At 40.5% G+C, this 18,250-nt stretch overlaps 1 protein-coding gene across 9 annotated transcripts in view; it reads left to right on the forward strand.

Moving 5' to 3' along the window:
• ADAMTS17 (ADAM metallopeptidase with thrombospondin type 1 motif 17) overlaps positions 1-18,250 on the forward strand; it is a 420,881-nt gene that overhangs the window by 366,720 nt on the left and 35,911 nt on the right. Inside the window, exon 22 of one of the 9 annotated variants that reach the window (XM_058542337.1) lies at positions 4,473-5,035. The exons of the other annotated variants lie outside the window; for them this stretch is intronic. Within the exon in view, the coding sequence (XP_058398320.1) occupies positions 4,473-4,521 (49 nt within the window). The 3' untranslated portion in view covers positions 4,522-5,035. Of the gene's footprint in view, positions 1-4,472; positions 5,036-18,250 lie in introns of those variants that run through there. 9 annotated transcript variants of the gene reach the window in all.

Raw genomic sequence — 18,250 nt, forward strand, 5'->3', positions numbered from 1 at the left:
TCCTGGTGAAATACAAGTACATAATTTCCAAGAAGAATTCCATATGGCATTAAAAGCAGAAATTAGCACTGTGGAGGTAATGAGCGTGCCCTGGCCCGCACCAAGCACACGGCTCAGTCGCGTTTTCGCTTCCGTTACTTCTAATCCGCTTCCTGGGAAGAGAATGCTCTCTGGCCACTTGGAGAGAGCTTTATACTAAATCTTGAGAGCAAGGAGGGAAAAAAATTTCAGGTGCACCTGCCCAGGTGAGTTGTCAAGGAGGACAAAGGGTGACCTGAGGGCCAGCTATTCTCAGAGAGCTACTCAGAAACAAGACGTGGGCCTCAGGTGATTATTTTCATTGCATATGCAGTGGTTCTCCTGCACCGGAATCCTCCGGTGTCTTGTTAACCAACAGATTGCCGGGCCCACTCTCAGAATTTCTTTTTTCTTTTTCTTTTTCTTTTATTTATTTATTTATTTTTGTGAGGAAGATCAGCCCTGAGCTAACATCTGCCAATCCTCCACTTTTTTTTGCTGAGGAAGACTGGCCCTGGGCTAACATCCGTGCCCATCTTCCTCTGCTTTATATGGGACGCCGCCACAGCATGGCTTGACAAGTGGTGTGTTGGTGCACGCCCGGGATCTGAACCCGGGCCACCAGCAGCAGAGCTCATGTACCTAACTGCTAAGCGATGGGGCCGACCCCCCTAGAATTTCTGATTCAATAAATCTAGGGAGGGACCTGAGAATCTGCATTTCTAACAAGTTCTCCAATGATGCTGGTCCAGGCACCACACTGAGAGCTACTGGCATATGGTAACAAAGGTTACTTGAAATTTTAACTCAAGAAGTCTGGCGAGAACAACCAGGTTTGGTGGATTGGGTCCTATGACTTGAATTCGACAGGAGATGCAAAAATCCTCCAGTAGAACGAGTGTGGGGCTAATCCAGGAAGGAAAGGTAGTCAATTATCTCATCTTCTGAGGGCTGGAGGACTAGAAGGCCCAGAGCCCAGACCATTGAGGGGTAGGACAGCTGGGCCAGAACTCTAACCAAGTCAAGAATGCAGGGAGGGACCCTCATGGAGGCTCTGGGTCTTGTACAGCAGAGGCTCTAGTGACTGGAGATGGAGATGGAAGATCAGACAGCTGCTCACCCAAGTTTATAGACATAGCAATCCCTACCTGCTCTTCTCTCAGATGATAAAGAATGCTGTGAAAGGGTCCATTACTCTGACTTTAATTCTTACAAAGCAGGAATGAGGAGTCATTGGTCTGACAGTGACAAAAACCTGGGAAGCAATGACTGACCGTGTCATTTTTCAGTTTGCCACAGTCAGGAAAGGGAACTCTGAGCAAGATTAAGCACAGACCCTTCTGCTTTTAGAAAACAGAATAAATAAAGGTCAAAGTAGAGCAGTTCTGATCCCATAGCTAATGAAGGCCATTACAGCTCAGCAGGTAGGGGAAATTCTGGAAGATTCAATTCTGACTCCATAATCATGGACAGACCCAACAAGACATGAGAGGAGACAGATGCAGGACCAGCTACCCGGCAGCTCTGGATGAACTACGTATAAAGACATAATAACTCCAGGAGAAAGGGGCGTGTGGCAAGGGGCAAGCAGAGAAACGATTTGGAACGTCAGCAGACCTCTCAGGCCAGGCAGGCAAAGGCTTGCAGCTGAACCTTGCTTACAGGGGTTCAACAAAGACAGCTTTTTGTTGTTTATTAAATTAACCTTCAAAGTAAGATGAACTGGGAAGGATAAACCCAGTAAGGGCAAAATGCTGCTCTAACCCAGTGCTGCTTTTCAACAAGGAGAACGGGGTTAAAACGGGGCCAGGTGGAGGAAAGCACACAGGGCGTGGTGGCCAAGAGGGACACGGAGAAGGCAGAACACGAGCCCCGGAAGCAGAGTGTGTCCAAGTTCAAGAACCAGGGCTCAGCTGCTGGGTTCCCATCCCAGCTCTTTTGTTGCCACTGGGGGACCTGGGCCAGGCCACTCAGCCTCCGTAAAACAGGGGACACAGGCAGCACCCACCTCATAAGGCCGTCATGAGAATGATAAGAGTTAATAGAAATAAATTGCTTAGGACAGTTCCTGGCACACACTAAGTGCTAAATATGTCATTTTTATGATCATTGTTATCACCATGACTTTTTAGAAGTGTCCCAAACCCCATTCCAGGAGGAAATCCAATCCAAGTTGCTACAGAACTCTACAGATGTTACCTCCAAGGCTCTGCAGGTTGGTTCCATGAAATTGTGGCCGATGAGAGAAAAGCCTTAAGTCTGAGGGTGGGTTCCAATTTCCCAAATGGATAAATGGGCGGGTCCAAGGAACACAGCCTGCTGTCAACCCCTAGCACAACTGGAGGACAAATCAATGATTTAAACAGATGGTTTGTGTGCATTTTAGAAAAGAAGGCTGTGTGCGTGCCCAAAATGGGAGAGGGTTTAATGAGAACACTCTGTGCCTATCAGACAGTGTGTTATTGGGGTAGTGGGTCAGGTCAGCAGAGCACCCAGCAAGTCTCCATGATGTCGCTGTGGATGAAGCAGGAAAACAGGGCAGGCTGATGGCCCATCACCATGGAGCTACCCCTAGATCCGGGTCCCCTCTGTCCGTGTCCAGGGAGGCCCCTGATAGGTCTGTCTGCAGCTCTGCCTTGGAGTTTGTCAGCCTCCTGTCATATGACTGCTCTGGGCAGGGCTCCATGGTGGGGACTGCCGCAGGGTCAGGAAGCTCCATAGAAACTTATGGCCGCTAAATGGTAGGGATCCTCCCAGAACCGGGGCACCCACTCTGCTCTTCCTGGCTTCTCTCCACCACCCAGGGGTCCAGTGAGTGGCACACAGGCTCCCAGTTCTCAGTGGTTGTAAGGTTGTAAGGTTGTAAGTGAGTGGTGTCATTACAGGACAGCAGACCAGGAAGGAGAATGCAAACTGAAGATTTTGTATTTAGCAAAACTGTCCTTCCAGTATCAAGGCTTTAGAAAAACAATTTTACATATGCAAGAGCTTAGGATACTGTACCCATGAACCCTTCTTGAGGAATCTACTAGACCAGGACTCAGCAAACTTTTTCTATAGAGGGAAAATATTAAATATTTTAGCTCTGAAGCCATATAGTCTCCATCATAATTACTCAACTCTGTCATCATAGCACAAAAGCAGCCATAGACAATATATAAACAAATTGGTAGGGCTGTGTTCTAGTAAAACTTTATTTACAAAAACAAGTGTCAAAGGGATTTGGCCCTCAGGCTGTAGTTTGCTAACCTCTTTATGACGGTGTGCTCTTCATCTAACCAAGAAATGACTGGGGACACTTTAGTAAAAGGGCTGATGGTTAATATGTTTAATTGTTGACTTAAGACTAAAGCATAGGTGGAGACAGGAATATTTTAACAGTGAAGATATAACAGTTATGAATATTTATGCCCCAAATAACAGAGCAACTACTTATGTAAAAACCTAAACCACAGGAGATACAAGGAGATAGAGAGAGAAACTTACTGGGTATAGGGGACTTTAACACACCACTCTCAATATAAGACAGACCAAGTGGCAAGTAGATAAAAAATAAGCAAGGATATAAAAGACCTAAACAACGTAATCAATAAGGTAAGTCATACATATTAAACACTAACTCTGATAATAGAGAGTATACCTTTTCCTCAAGTGCATATAGAATATTCACAAAATCTGATCATGTATTTGGTCACAAAGAAAACATCAGTAGATTTCATGATGTAGAAATAGTACAAGAAATATCTTCTGATCACAAAGCAATAAAGTTGGAAATTAATAACAAAAAATTTTTAAATGCAAAAGTCCCCTCTATCTGGCAATAAAAACATACAGGATACAGCACCCACATTTGGCAGTAACTTCAAAGTGGGGAGACCTGCGGATGTCCACTGACATCCAACTCAGCCTGAGCCTTTGAAGCTGTTCCTTCATTCACTCATTTAACAAATTTAACGAGCACCTACTATGCACAGACGTTGAGGCCAGGTAAGGCTAACCTAAGGTGAAGAGGTTTCTCTCTGCCTGTCAGAGCTTCCTTTGGGTGGGAAAGACTGACAGGGAAACAAGGCAGCTCCAGCCCTGTGGGACATGGGACAAATGCCCTCCTGGGACTTATGTGGAGGTGTGTCGAGGTACCAGGAAGCAGTGGCTGTGCTGCATCACACTAGGGCTGGTCACACCATCACACCAGGGCTGAGTGGAGCATCACGGGAGAGTCCACCTTGCCTCTCACTGGCTGTGTGACCCTGAGCAGGTCACTTGTCAGGAACCTCCCTTTCCTCATCCAATTGGGAATCAAGTGAAGACTAGGGCACATAACATCTGCATTTAGAAGGGTCCAGTTAGTTTTGTTCTTGTTGCCTGTTGACTTGAAGCTGGTCAGCTTATAACTGGAACATGTATTTGTTGAGGCCGCATACTAAGAAAGCATTGACCACTGAGTGTGTCCACAGCAGGAGATGGGTGTCAAGGGTGAGTGGCCTGGATACTGCTGCCTCATGAAGAACCGCTGAAGGGCTGTGTACATTGGCAAAAAGAAGACTAAAGAAAGACGTAGAAGGATTTCAGAGACTTTCTTGCCCAGTGCCTTTATAGCCTTAAAGTGTCATCATCTAGAGACAAGCATGCCTGCTCTGGTGCTTCAGCAGGCTAGTGGAGCAGACATCGCCGGTCATGTAATGAGCTCCCCATCATGCACAGATCTGAGCAGTCCCTGCTGGTCTTCTGAATGCATCACTCATCATCTTGGATCCAGGACTTCAATTTCTGCCCTTTGGAAATCATCCAAAATATGGACAAAATTGGCAACTACCCAAGTGTCCAACAAGTATGCACCAGTTAAGTAATTTGGCTCTATCTATGCAATGGAGTGTTATGCGAGCGTTAAAAAATCACTCTTGAGAAAAGATTTTTGATCACATAGGAATTGCTTCTGCTATCAAGAGTGAAATAAGCAAAGTATAAAAATGATTTGTTTATAATATAACACCAACGTTAAAGAAAATATGTTTAGGAAAAAAGACTAGGATCATGTGTATTCTTTGGTTCTTTTGCTTTATATATATGTATCTTCTAGATTTTCTAAAATGTCTGTGAATTATGTTTATAATTTCTACTAAGTAAACAAAAAATATGGCTATAGAAGAAATTCCTAAAATGAGTGAAAGTATAGACAGAGATCCCCTGGAGACCAGCGCAAAGATCATTTTAGGACGCTTTGGATCACTTCTCAGTTTTCTTCATTGACAACCATGGAACTCAATTAAATTCAAAAAATATTTGTTGGGTCCTCAACAACCATAAGGCTCTGTGCTAGAAGTTGTTCTTCACAAGAGCTAGGGATGAAGCAGGTACTTGGGCAAGGATCATCCACAGCAAAATGTGGCCAGGCCTTTGAGGATGAAGGGAGGGCAGTCTGGACTCTGAGTGACCTCAGGTATTTCTCCAGAGTGAGATATTCTCTACAGTTTTCTAAATAAAATTTTCTTTTGTGCACCTAAAAGTAAAAATTGACAACGTGCAACACTTGGATGAGGAGGGAAAAGATGAGTAAGACTTGATGTAGGAGTCTCTTTTCTGAGGTTCTTGAAGGCAGAGCGGGAGGTGGCCAGTCTCATGTGCCCTCTTGGTGGGAAATCCTTCAGATTTCAGAAGGTTTTCAGAAGTACCATCACTGAATAGATACTTAGGAAACTGTTTTTAAAAATCAGGAAGCAGTGTTCTAGTGAAAATATATCATTCTGACACAATACTTGCTGAATAAAAATCTCAAGAGCATACAGGGTGATTTATTGTGATAGATTTAATAAAGCCAGAAATAAAATTAATCTCTTTCCTTTCTGCTTGGAGGACTCAGGGACATGGTTTCTATAGCTCATTAGCTATTAAAATTATTAACAAATTATTATTTTCAATTGAAAGTGGTTGTGGTATTCATTATTTCCTCTCATGCCAAGACTCTATGCAATTTATTCAGAACATGAATTATCCAAAGCAATCCAAAGTTACTAAATAGTTTTGGACCAGGTTCACTGACTTTGGCCCAGCAAGCCACTCAGGGCTGAGTGGCTAAAGGTCTCTGTTACATAAATTATTGAGAACTTAATTGAGACTAATTATTGTCTCTCGTTCGCTTGCCTGAAGAACATCTGCCCAGTATCTGCTGTGACTCCGTTTGGTTGGGATGTTTGAATCTTTCTGTGAAGTGAAATAAAGGGCATGAATATTTTATTGTGGATTTATTTCACTGTAACTTTTTATAGGAAACTGCTGGTTGTTTTATTAGCCAGCAGTGTTAATACGCAGTGTCTCTCCAACATGCCAGAGATGAGGTTTAGGGTGTACTTAGGACACTCTGCATGAGTGAGGTCCACCCCAGAGGAGGAAGTGGTGATCTGTGAAAGATGCAGCTAAGTCAGTGTATTGGGGGGAGGGGGATGCAGAACCTGAACTATTCTGTGACGTGCCTCCTGAAGGCCTGAATCAGTCTAGAAGGGGATACCAGTGATAACAGGTTGACCATAAAGGATCGATCGCTGGCACATCCGTGTAAGACACAAATGAGTAGGAGCTGTTTATTCATTTTCACAGATCGAAAAACTGAACCTAGGAGAAGTTTAGTAACCAAGGTTATCAAACAGTTAGCCAGTGAGCCCAAGCTAGAACCAAGCCTCTTGCCTCCTAGGAGGCTCTCAGTCATAGCAAGGTGAGGATATTCTTAAGGGAAACAGTATTATTCAAATGATTTGGGAAACTTAGAAATGCCAGAGGTGGAAGGGGGCACATCTAGGACCCACAGAGGAGCTCATGGAGGGACAGGCGCTTGAGATCAGCCAACTGAGAGAAATGAGGAGGATGTGCCTGGCAGAGGGAACAGTGTCAGCATCTCCAGGTCAGGGAATATCAAGCAGTCTGGGGAGGGAGGAGCACATGTGGCCAACCAAAGCAGGGGGACGTAAGGCTGGTTCCCCTTACCTTGATCTATCCTAATTCTTATTTTCCTTAGTGCAGAGTCTTATTTTTGTTTGCTTGCATACATTCCTGAAAACATCTGCAATCCTTGGCAGAATGATGGATGAGCATAAGCTGAAGGAATGACTAAATTATCAGACTGGATCTTGAGTGCCAGGCCGGGGATGTGAAAGGCAAGAGGCACTAGGGAGCCATTGAAGGTTTTGGAGCAAGGAGGTCACATGACTGAAGCCATGGCAGAGTGCACAGATTACTTGGAAGGGAAAAGAGATCACATGTGTGGGATCAGTTAGGAGACTGTTACATATACCCCGGGCAAAAGAGTGGCCATGGAAATGGGAAAGGGAGGCAGATTTGAAATCCCTTGTAGGGTTGGCTTGGTGGCATTTAGCAACTGCTTGGACGTGGCTCAGGGAGCAGTCCAAGTTAACCTCCAGATCCTGACCCCGCATGCCTCATCTCTGGAAAAGGAGGGGCCACCAGACTTTGGCAGTGGGGAAAAGAGGAATGGTTTGTGACCACACCCACCCAGAGCCAGAGGTGTGGTGGGACACCCTCCTGTCCTCTAAACTGTCAGTCACAGGGCCTGGATCTCCCAAGGTAGAGAGTCAGGGGTCCCCTGCATCAAAGTACCTGGGGAAACCATGGCATAGGTTAGGTCTGCAAAAAAAATAAAAGTGAGTCATGGGAGCAAAAGAACCAAAACCTGATCCAAGAAGAGGGCCAAGATACACTTGGAGAATGGGGCAGGAGGAGGCCATGGAGAAGTAAGAAAGCAGAGTGACAAGACTCCCAGCTTCTGAGAAGTCAAGGAGAAAGAAGGCAAAAATCAGAATGGTTGCCAGGGTGAAAGCTGTCATATAAACTAAGGATTGTTAGGACAAGTTGTGCTCACCAAGGACCCTCAGTCATTTTAGTTAGTACAGGAAGGTAGACACTAGAGGACACCAGCCACTGAGCAGGATTTGGGTCCCCTGTCACCAGCTATCTCCTCATGGCTCTGGCCTGGATGTCTGTCACCCCTGGGAAGTTTCTTCTCAAGTTCCCCATGGACACGGTCCTTTACAAGACGGTGACCAGCAGGGCCACCGCTTCTAATGCAGCAGCATATTGTGGGGCACCAGGGATTCAAAATAGACCAACAGACAGTCACCTTGGAGGTTGTTGTTGAGAGGGCTTGCTGGCTCCTGTCTGCTCTGGGGGCGTCAGGGAGAGCCTTTGGCAGGAGAGGTGCAGGGAGCAAATGTGAGGATTCCAATTAAAGGTAGTTGTGGGTGGGGAAGCGGGCAGAGCTGTAAGTTCCCTTGCTCGTAAAGCTATGTGCCAGAACCTTCGCAAGGCAAGCTCGGAGCTGGAGTCAGCCAGCTCTTCAGGCTGGTTGTGTTGGAGCGCTGCCTCTGCCCCTCTGAACACAACAGCCTTTCCTCTCTGTACCCCTTCCAGAAGACGCAGAGCTGGCTCACTCTGACTCTGGAGAACTCCCCCTAGGAACATTTTTGGAGAGTCTTGTGAAATTCTGAGTGTTTTCATAGCCAAAGTGGGGCAGCAGCGGGGATGGAATGTCGGGGAGGTCTGCTTGTGTGTTTTCACGTTGAATAATTGTGTGGGGCTGGGCAGCTGGGACAGCCAGGCAGGGACTCCTGCTGGTGTTAATCACGCCTCTGGGTGTTTTCTGCAGTCCACTTGGTTCAGGACTTTGGTATTTGTTTCAGACTGGTACCACTCAGGCTGGTGTCTTGGGAAAACCATGTCACATCATTAATCTGGGGGAGTCTTTTTTTCCTAATCTTCTAAGGACAAAATTCTTGGGACTAACCTATTAAGCCAACCAAAAGACAAACTAGCATGTGTGTGTAATTAGGAACATGGAGACCAAAGTAAAGAAGAAAGAAATAACAGGACCCATGTGGCAAGCAAATGGTGCAGAGTGGCCTCTTCAGGTGAGGGTTAGAGGAAAATACACATCTGGCCATTTGGGTTTAAGTACGGAACTGCCACAGCTGCCTCCTCGGGATATTAAAGTGTGAAGTCCTAGACTGGAGGCCGTGGGGCTGAATTCCACAGCAGACATGGCTTGGCCCACACAGGCATCTTAAGGTTTTAGAGTTCATTTCTAACATTTTAAAATCAGGCAAATGCAATAAGACTCTGGATTTTCAGCTTTACTTTTGGAAAGGAAAGATGTGGCAACACTTGACCCACATAGCCAGATGGCAACAGTGGGCTGGAACCTGGTGGCTGCCCCTGAAACTGGGCACCATGTTCTCAGTTGACTAGTCATCGTCATTGTCTGTGATCAAGGTCCGTTAGTACATACTGGCCTGGCTCTTGTTTATGAAGGAATTTTTCTTATAATAATGTTCATATATACAGAAAAGTGCTGAGATTAACTAAGAAACACCCATGTCTGTACCTCCCAATTTTAACACATCTTCATGATAGCCACATTCGCTTCCCATCTTTTAAGTAGTAACTTATTATAGACACATTAAAAGTCCTCTTTGACTCCTCCCGATCCCATTCTTCTTCCCTCCCCTGTTGTGTGTATGCTTCCTACCTAAATTTTCAGACTTTTACTATGTACTTATATATCCACAAACAAGAAAAGGTGTTGTTTGGCATGTTGTAAACAGGCTCTTAGCATATGTGCATTCATCTTGCCTTTGGGATCTATCTGTGTTGCCACTGTGGCTCTGGTGCATCCATTTTCTTTGCTTTATATTTCATCTTATATATTTATTCATTCTGCCATTGATGGACATTTGGGTTGTTTGCCAGTTGGGGTTTATACAGATAGTATACAGTGAACATCCTCGTCCAGTTTCTTTGGGCACATGTGCCAGAAATTGTATCCCTAGAAGTAGAATTACGAAGTCATGGGGTATGCCCACGTTGAACTTCACTCCACAGGGCTTACATCGAGTTACCATGTCACCAGCACTCTGTAGGAGCGCCCATTGCTCCAGTCTCGGCCAAATTTGGTTTAGTCAGACTTTTTAGTGTTGCCAACCTGGTGGGCGGGAAACGGTGCCTCATTGTTTGATTTTTTAATTACCCTGCTCTGTAGTGAAGTTGAGTACTTTCATATGTTTGGGGGATATTTATATTTCTTCTTCTGTGATTTATTCTCCTGTTCTTTGCCCATTATCCAGTTGGGCTATTTGTCTTTTTTCCTAATAGGTTTATGAGAGTTCTTTACACATCCTGGATTATAAATATTTTCTCTCACTTTGAGACTTTGCTTTTCACGCATATTGTCTTTGAGTAGAAAAATCTTTATTAACTTTCATTTTAGGGGTTGTGCTTCTTTTGTCTTCTTTGACAATTCCTTCCTTACTTTGACAATTATAACTTTATTTTCCTATATATTCTTCCAGAACTTCTAAGGTTTTGCTTTTCTTATGTATTCTTTAACCCATCCAGAATGTCTTTCTCTGTACAGTATGAATTGAGACAATGAATTTATTTCTTCCCTATGATAACCTGTTGCCTTTGTATTATGTAATGGCTAGTTCACTCCTTTCCCACTGATTGATAAGGCTATATTTGTGGTAACCAGAATAACAAAACATACCATGTTTTCTGACCACAAGAAAATTAACATTGGAAATAAGCAGTAAAAAGATAGTGACCTACCTTCCTCTGTATTTTTATAAACTAAAAATATACTTACATATAACTCATGTGTTAAAGAGGAAATGATAGTGGAAATTACAAAATATTTGGAACTAACAATGAAGCATTTCTTATTTTCTTCTTTTCTCTCTATTGATTTGGAAGCTGTAGGTGGTATTTCTGTTCTTTTGATGGTTACTATTAAATGTTTCCTACATATCTTAACTATAAGGGTTTCGGTAAAGTCCAAAGATACTAAGAGTCGCTGTCCTCTTCTCAAACAACGCAGTGACCTTAGCACATGTGACCCATCCAACAGCCCCCACTTCTCTCATTATTATCTGGACATTTGGTGCTACTATTTTGAAAAAACAAAAGTGGTTCTGATTTAACAACAAATTAGATTAATCAGATGAAATGGATGAATTCCTAAAGAGACTCAAACTACTGAAACTGACTCAAGAAAGATAGATAACCTGCATAGACCTATAACAAGTAAAGAGATTGAATTAGAAACAAAACAAAAACTTCTCACAAAGAATCTCACAAAGAAAAGCCTAGAATCAGACAGCTTCACTGGTGAATTTTACCAGACATCTAAAGAAGAATTAATATCAATCCTTCACCAACTCTTTTAAGAAGGAGAAGAGGAGGAAGGACTTTGCAACTCATTCTATGAGGCCAATATTATCCTGATAATAAAACCAGACAAAGACATCACAAGGAAAGAAAACTACAGACCAGTTACTCTTATGAATATAGACACAAAAACCCTCAAGAAAATATTAGTAAATTGAATCCAACAATATGAAAGGGATTATACACTATGGGCAAGTGGGACTTATGCTAGGGATGCAAGGTTGGTTTATCATCTGAAAATCAATTAATGTAATATACCACATCAATAGAATAAAAGACAAAGCCACATCATCATTTCAATAAACACACACAAAAAAAGCATTTGACAAAATTCAACAGCCTTTCATGATCAAAACACTCAACAAACTAAGAATAGAAGGACTTTTCTCAGCCTCATAAAGGGCATCTAGAAAAACCCCACAGCGACCATCATACTTAATGGGGAAAGACTGAATGCTTTCCCTCTAAGAGAGGAACAAGACAAGAATGTCTGCTTTCACCACTTATATTCAACATTGTACTAGTGATTCTAGCCAGGGCAATTAGGCAAGAAAGTGAAATAAAAAGCATCTAGATTGGAGAAGAAGTAAAACTGTATTTGCAGATGACATGATCTCGTGTATAGAAAATCCTAAAGAATCCACTAAAAAGCTACTAGAACTAATATATGAGTTGAGCAAGGTTACAGGATATAAGATCAAGATACAAAAATCAATTATATTTCTATACCCTTGCAATGAATAATCTGAAAAGGAAATTAAGAAAACAGTTCCCTTTGCAGTAGCATCAAAAACAATATAATACTTAGGAATAAATTTAACCAAAGAAGTACAAGATTTATACACTGAAAATGACAATACATTATTGAAAGAAGTTAATGAATATCTAAATACATTCCATGTTCATGGATTATAAGACTTAATATTGTTAAGATGGCAATACTACACAAATTGATCTACTGGTACATCACAATCCTTATCAAAACTCCAGCTATCTTTGTTGCACAAGTGAACAAGATGATCCTAAAGTTTACATGGAATTGCCAAGTGCCCCTAATAGTCAAAACAATCTTTAAAAATAAGAACGAAGTTGGAGGACTCATGCCTCTTGACTTCAAAAATTACTACAAAGCTAGACTAATCAAGACAGTATGAAAGACTAGAAGAAATTACCCAAGCTGAACAGATAAAAGAGAAAAGAATTAAAAAGAGTGAGGACAGTCTAAGGGACCTCTGGGACAACATCAAGCGCACTAGCATCCGTGTTATAGGTGTCCCGGAAGGAGAAGAGCGAGACAAAGGGGCAGAGAATCTATTTCAAGAAATAATAGATGAAAACTTCCCTAGCCTAAGGAAGGAAACAGACATCCAGGTACAGGAAGCACAGAGAGCCCCAAACAAGATAAACCCAGAGAGGCCCACACCAAGACACATCGTAATCAAAATGTCCAGAATTAAAGATAAAGAGAAAATCCTAAAAGCCGCAAGAGAAAGTCAAGTTACATACAAAGGAAACCCCATAAGGCTATCAGCTGACTTCTCAGCAGAAACCTTACAGGCTAGAAGAGATTGGCACAATATATTTAAAGTGCTAAAAGGAAAAAACTTACAGCCCAGAATACTCTACCCAGCAAGGTTATCATTCAAAATGGAAGGAGAGATCAAAAATTTCCCAGACAAGCAAAAATTAAAGGAGTTTGTCACCAAGAAACCAGTGCTACAAGAAATGTTAAAGGGACTGATTTAAGGGGAAAAGAGAAGACCACAAATAGGAAAAATTATCCTTTTCCATGATAAGAACGTAATGGATACAACTGCACAAAAAAGAGGTTAGATATGATATCAAAAACATAAAAGGAGGGAGGAGGGGAGTTAGAGAGTAGAGCTTTCAGACATAGGTCAAACTAAAGAGACCATCAATTCTGTATAGAAGAAGAAAGGAACAGAGAAGGACTACTAAAACACTGAGAAAAAAAAAAAGTTAAAAAATGGCAATAAGTACATACTTATCAATAGTTACTTTAAACGTCAGTGGACTAAATGCTCCAATTAAAAGGCATAGGGTGGCTGATTGGATAAAAAAACAAGACCCATATATATGCTGCATGCAAGAGACACACTTCAGACCTAAAGACACTCACAAACTGAAAGTGAAAGGATGGAAAAAGATACTCCACGCAAATGGCAATGAAAAGAAAGCTGGGGTAGCAGTACTCATATCAGACAAAATAGACTTTAAAACAAAAATTGTAAAAAGAGACAAAGAAGGGCATTACATAATGATCAAAGGAACAATCCAACAAGAGGATATAACACTTGTAAATATCTACGCACCTAATGTAGGTGCACCTAAATATAAAAGCAATTATTAACAGACACAAAAACAGAAATAGACAGTAACACTATAATAGTAGTGGTGGACTACTAAGTAGTCCACTTACACCAACGGATAGATCATCCAAACAGAAGATCAATAAGGAAACATTGGCCTTAAACAACACACTAGAACAGATGGACCTAGTAGATATATACAGAGCATTCCATCCAAAAACCGAAGAATACACGTTCTTTTCAAATGCACATGGAATATTCTCCAGGATTGATCACATATTAGGCCACGAAACAAGTCTCCATAAATTTAAGAAGATTGAAATAATACCAAGCATCTTTTCTGACCACAAGGCTATGAAACTAGAAATCAACTACAGGAAGAAAATCAGAAAAGCCACAAATACGTGGAGATTAAACAAAATGCTACTGAACAATGATGGGGTCAACGAAGAAATCAAAGAAGAAATCAAAAAATACCTAGAGACAAATGAAAATGAAAATACAACATGCCAGAATTTATGGGATACAGCAAAATCGGTTCTAAGGGGGAAGTTTATAGCAATACAGGCCTATCTCAACAAACAAGAAAAATCTCAAATAAACAATCTAACAATGCACCTAAAGGAACTGGAAAAAGAAGAACAAACAAAGCCCAAAATCAGTAGAAGAAGGGAAATAATAAAAATCAGAGCAGAAATAAATGAAATAGAGACCAAAAAAGCAATAGAAAAAATTAATAAAAGCAAGAGCTGGTTCTTTGAAAAGATCAACAAAATTGACAAACCTTTAGCTAGACTCACCAAGAAAAAAAGAGAGAAGGCACAAATAAGTAAAATCAGAAATGAAAGAGGAGAAATTACAACAGACACCTCAGAAATACAAAAGATTATAAGAGAATACTATGAAAAGCTATATGCCAACCAATTCGACAATCTGGAAGAAATGGATAAATTCTTAGAATCATACAACCTTCCAAAACTGGATCAAGAAGAAGTAGAGAATTTGAATAGACCAATCACCAGTAAGGAGATCGAAACAGTAATCACAAACCTCCCCAAAAATAAAAGTCCAGGACCAGACGCCTTCCCTGGTGAATTCTACCAAACATTCCAAGAAGACTTAATACCTGTCCTTCTCAAACTCTTCCAAAAAATTGAGGAGCGGGGGAAGCTCCCTAACTCATTCTACAAAGCCGACATTACCCTGATACCAAAACCAGACAAGGACAACACAAAAAAAATTACAGGCCAATATCACTGATGAACATTGATGCAAAAATCCTCAACAAAATACTAGCAAATCGCATACAACAATACGTTAAAAAGATTATACACCATGATCAAGTGGGATTTATTCCAGGTGTGCAGGGATGGTTCAACATTCGCAAATCAATCAACGTGATACACCACATTAATAAAATGAAGAATAAAAATCCCATGATCATCTCAATAGATGCAGAGAAAGCATTTGACAAGATACAGCATCCATTTATGATAAAAACTCTGAATAAAATGGGTATAGAAGGAAAATACCTCAACATAACAAAGACCATATATGAGAAACCCACAGCTAATATCATCCTCAATGGTGAAAAACTGAAAGCTATCCCTCTAAGAACAGGAACCAGACAAGGATGCCCACTGTCACCACTCCTATTTAACATAGTACTGGAAGTCCTAGCCAAAGCAATCAGGCAAGAAAAAGAAATAAAAGAGATCCAAATTGGAAAGGAAGAAGTGAAACTCTCACTATTTGCAGATGACATGATATTATATATAGAAAACCCTAAAGAATCCACCAAAAAACTTTTAGAAGTAATAAACGAATATGGTAAAGTTGCAGGATACAAAATCAACATACAAAAATCAGTTGCATTTCTATACACTAACACCGAAGTAGCAGAAAGAGAAATTAAGAATACAATCCCATTTACAATTGCAACAAAAAGAATAAAATACCTAGGAATAAACTTAACCAAAGAGGTGAAAGATCTGTACACCAAAACTATAAAACATTGCTGAAAGAAATTGAAGAAGACACAAAGAAATGGAAAGATATTCCGTGCTCTTGGATTGGAAGAATTAACATAGTTAAGATGTCCATACTTCCTAAAGCCATCTATAGATTCAATGCAATCCCTATCAAAGTTCCAACAACATTTTTCACAGAAATAGAACAAAGAACCCTAAAATTTATATGGAACAACAAAAGACCCCAAATAGGTAAAGGAATCCTGAGAAACAAGAACAAAGGTGGAGGTGTCACACTCCCTGATTTCAAAATATACTACAAAGCTATAGTAACCAAAACAGCATGGTACTGGCACAAAAACAGACACACAGATCAATGGAATAGAATCAAAAGCCCAGAAATAAACCCACACATCTATGGACAGCTAATCTTTGACAAAGGAGCCAAGAACATACAATGGGGAAAAGAAAGTCTCTTCAACAAATGGTGTTGGGAAAACTGGATAGCCACATGCAAAAAAATGAAAGTAGACCCTTACCTTACACCTTACACAAAAATTAACTCAAAATGGATTAAAGACTTGAATGTAAGACCTGAAACTATGAAACTTCTAGAAGAAAACATAGGCAGTACGCTCTTCGACATCGGTCTTAGCAACATATTTTCAAGCACCATGTCTGACCGGGCAAGAGAAACAACAGAAAAAATAAACAAATGGGACTACATCATACTAAAAAGCTTCTGCACAGCAAAGGAAACCATCAACAAAACGAAAAGACAACCTAACAATTGGGAGAAGATATTTGCAAACCATACATCTGATAAGGGCTTAATCTCCAAAATATCTAAAGAACTCATGCATGTCAACAACAAAAAAACTAACAACCCAATTAAAAAATGGGCAAAAGACCTGAACAGACATTTCTCCAAAGAAGATATACAGATGGCCAACAGACACATGAAAAGATGTTCAAAATCATTAACTATCGGGAAATGCAAATCAAAACTACAATGAGATATCTACCTCACGCTCATCAGAATGGCTATAATTAACAAGACAGGAAACAGCATGTGTTGGAGAGGATGTGGAGAGAAGGGAACTCTCATACACTGCTGGTGGGAGTGCAAACTGGTGCAGCCACTATGGAAAACAGTATGGAGATTCCTCAGAAAATCAAGGATAGAACTATCATATGATCCAGCTATTCCACTGCTGGGTATTTATCCAAAGAACTTGAAAACACCAACGCATAAAGATACACGCACCCCTGTGTTCATTGCAGCGTTATTCACAATAGCCAAGACTTGGAAGCAACCTAAGTGCCCATCAAGGGACGAATGGATAAAGAAGATGTGGTATATATACACAATGGAATACTACTCAGCCATAAGAAACGATGAAATCCAGGCATTTGTGACAACATGGATGGACATTGAGGGTATTATGCGAAGTGAAATAAGTCAGAGGGAGAAGGTCAAATACCGTATGATTTCCTTCATTAAGTAGTAGATAATAACAACAATAAACAAACACATAGAGACAGAGATTGGATTGGTGTTTACCAGAAGGAAACGGGGGAGGGAGGAGGGTGAAAGGGATAATTCAGCACATGTGTGTGGTGATGGGTTGTAATTAGTATTTGGGTGGTGAACATGATGTAATCTATGCAGAAATAGAAGTATAATGATGTACACCTGAAATTTATACAATGTTATAAACCAATGTTACTGCAATAAACAAAAAAATTAAAAAAAAAAAAAAAAGACAGTATGGTACTGGCATAAAGAGAGATATACTCTCACGTTTACTGTCAATTGATTTCTGACAAAGGTGCCAAGACAATTCAATGGGGAAAGAATAATCTTTTCTATAATTCATACCGAGACACTGGATGTACACATGCAAACAAATGGAGTTGGATTCCTAGCTCATACCATAGACAAAAATTAACTCAAAATGGATCAAAGACCTACATGTAAGAGCTAAAACTATAAAACTCTTACAAGAAAATGTAGGCATAAATCTTCCTGACTCCAGATTAGGCAATGGTTTCTTAGATATGACAGCAAAAGCACAAGCAATAAAAGAAAAAAATAGATAAACTAGACATTATTGAAATTTAAAACTTCTGTGCTTCAAAGTCATCAAGAAAGTAAAAAGATAATCCAAAGAATGGAATAAAAATGTAGCAAATTATATATCTGATAAGCTAATTGTATCTAGAATATATAAAGAACTCTTACAACTCAATAATAAAAAGACAAATAATCCAATTAAAAAGGGCAAATCATCAGAATAGACATTTTTCCAAAGAAGATATACAAATGGCCAATAAGCTCATGAGAAGTTGTTCAACATTATCAGCCATCAGGGAAATACAAATAGAAACCACAATGAAATACAACAAATGATGCTGGGAAAACTAGGTATCAATATACGAAAGAATGAAATTGGACCCTTACCTTCCACCCTATACAAAAATTAATTCAAAGTGGATCAAAGACCTAAACATAAGAGTTAAAACTATAAAACTCTTAGAGGAAAACATAGGAAAAAGGTTCTTGACATTGGATTTGATGACGATTTCTTAGATATGACACCAAAAGCACAGGCAACAAAAGGAAAAACAGATAAAAATAAGACTTCATTAAAATTTAAAACTTTTATGCATCAAAGGACACTATCAACGGAGTGAAAAGGCAAC

Source organism: Diceros bicornis, chromosome 5 (genome assembly GCF_020826845.1).
Source record: "Diceros bicornis minor isolate mBicDic1 chromosome 5, mDicBic1.mat.cur, whole genome shotgun sequence".
In the NCBI taxonomy this organism is placed as follows: Eukaryota; Metazoa; Chordata; class Mammalia; order Perissodactyla; family Rhinocerotidae; genus Diceros; species Diceros bicornis.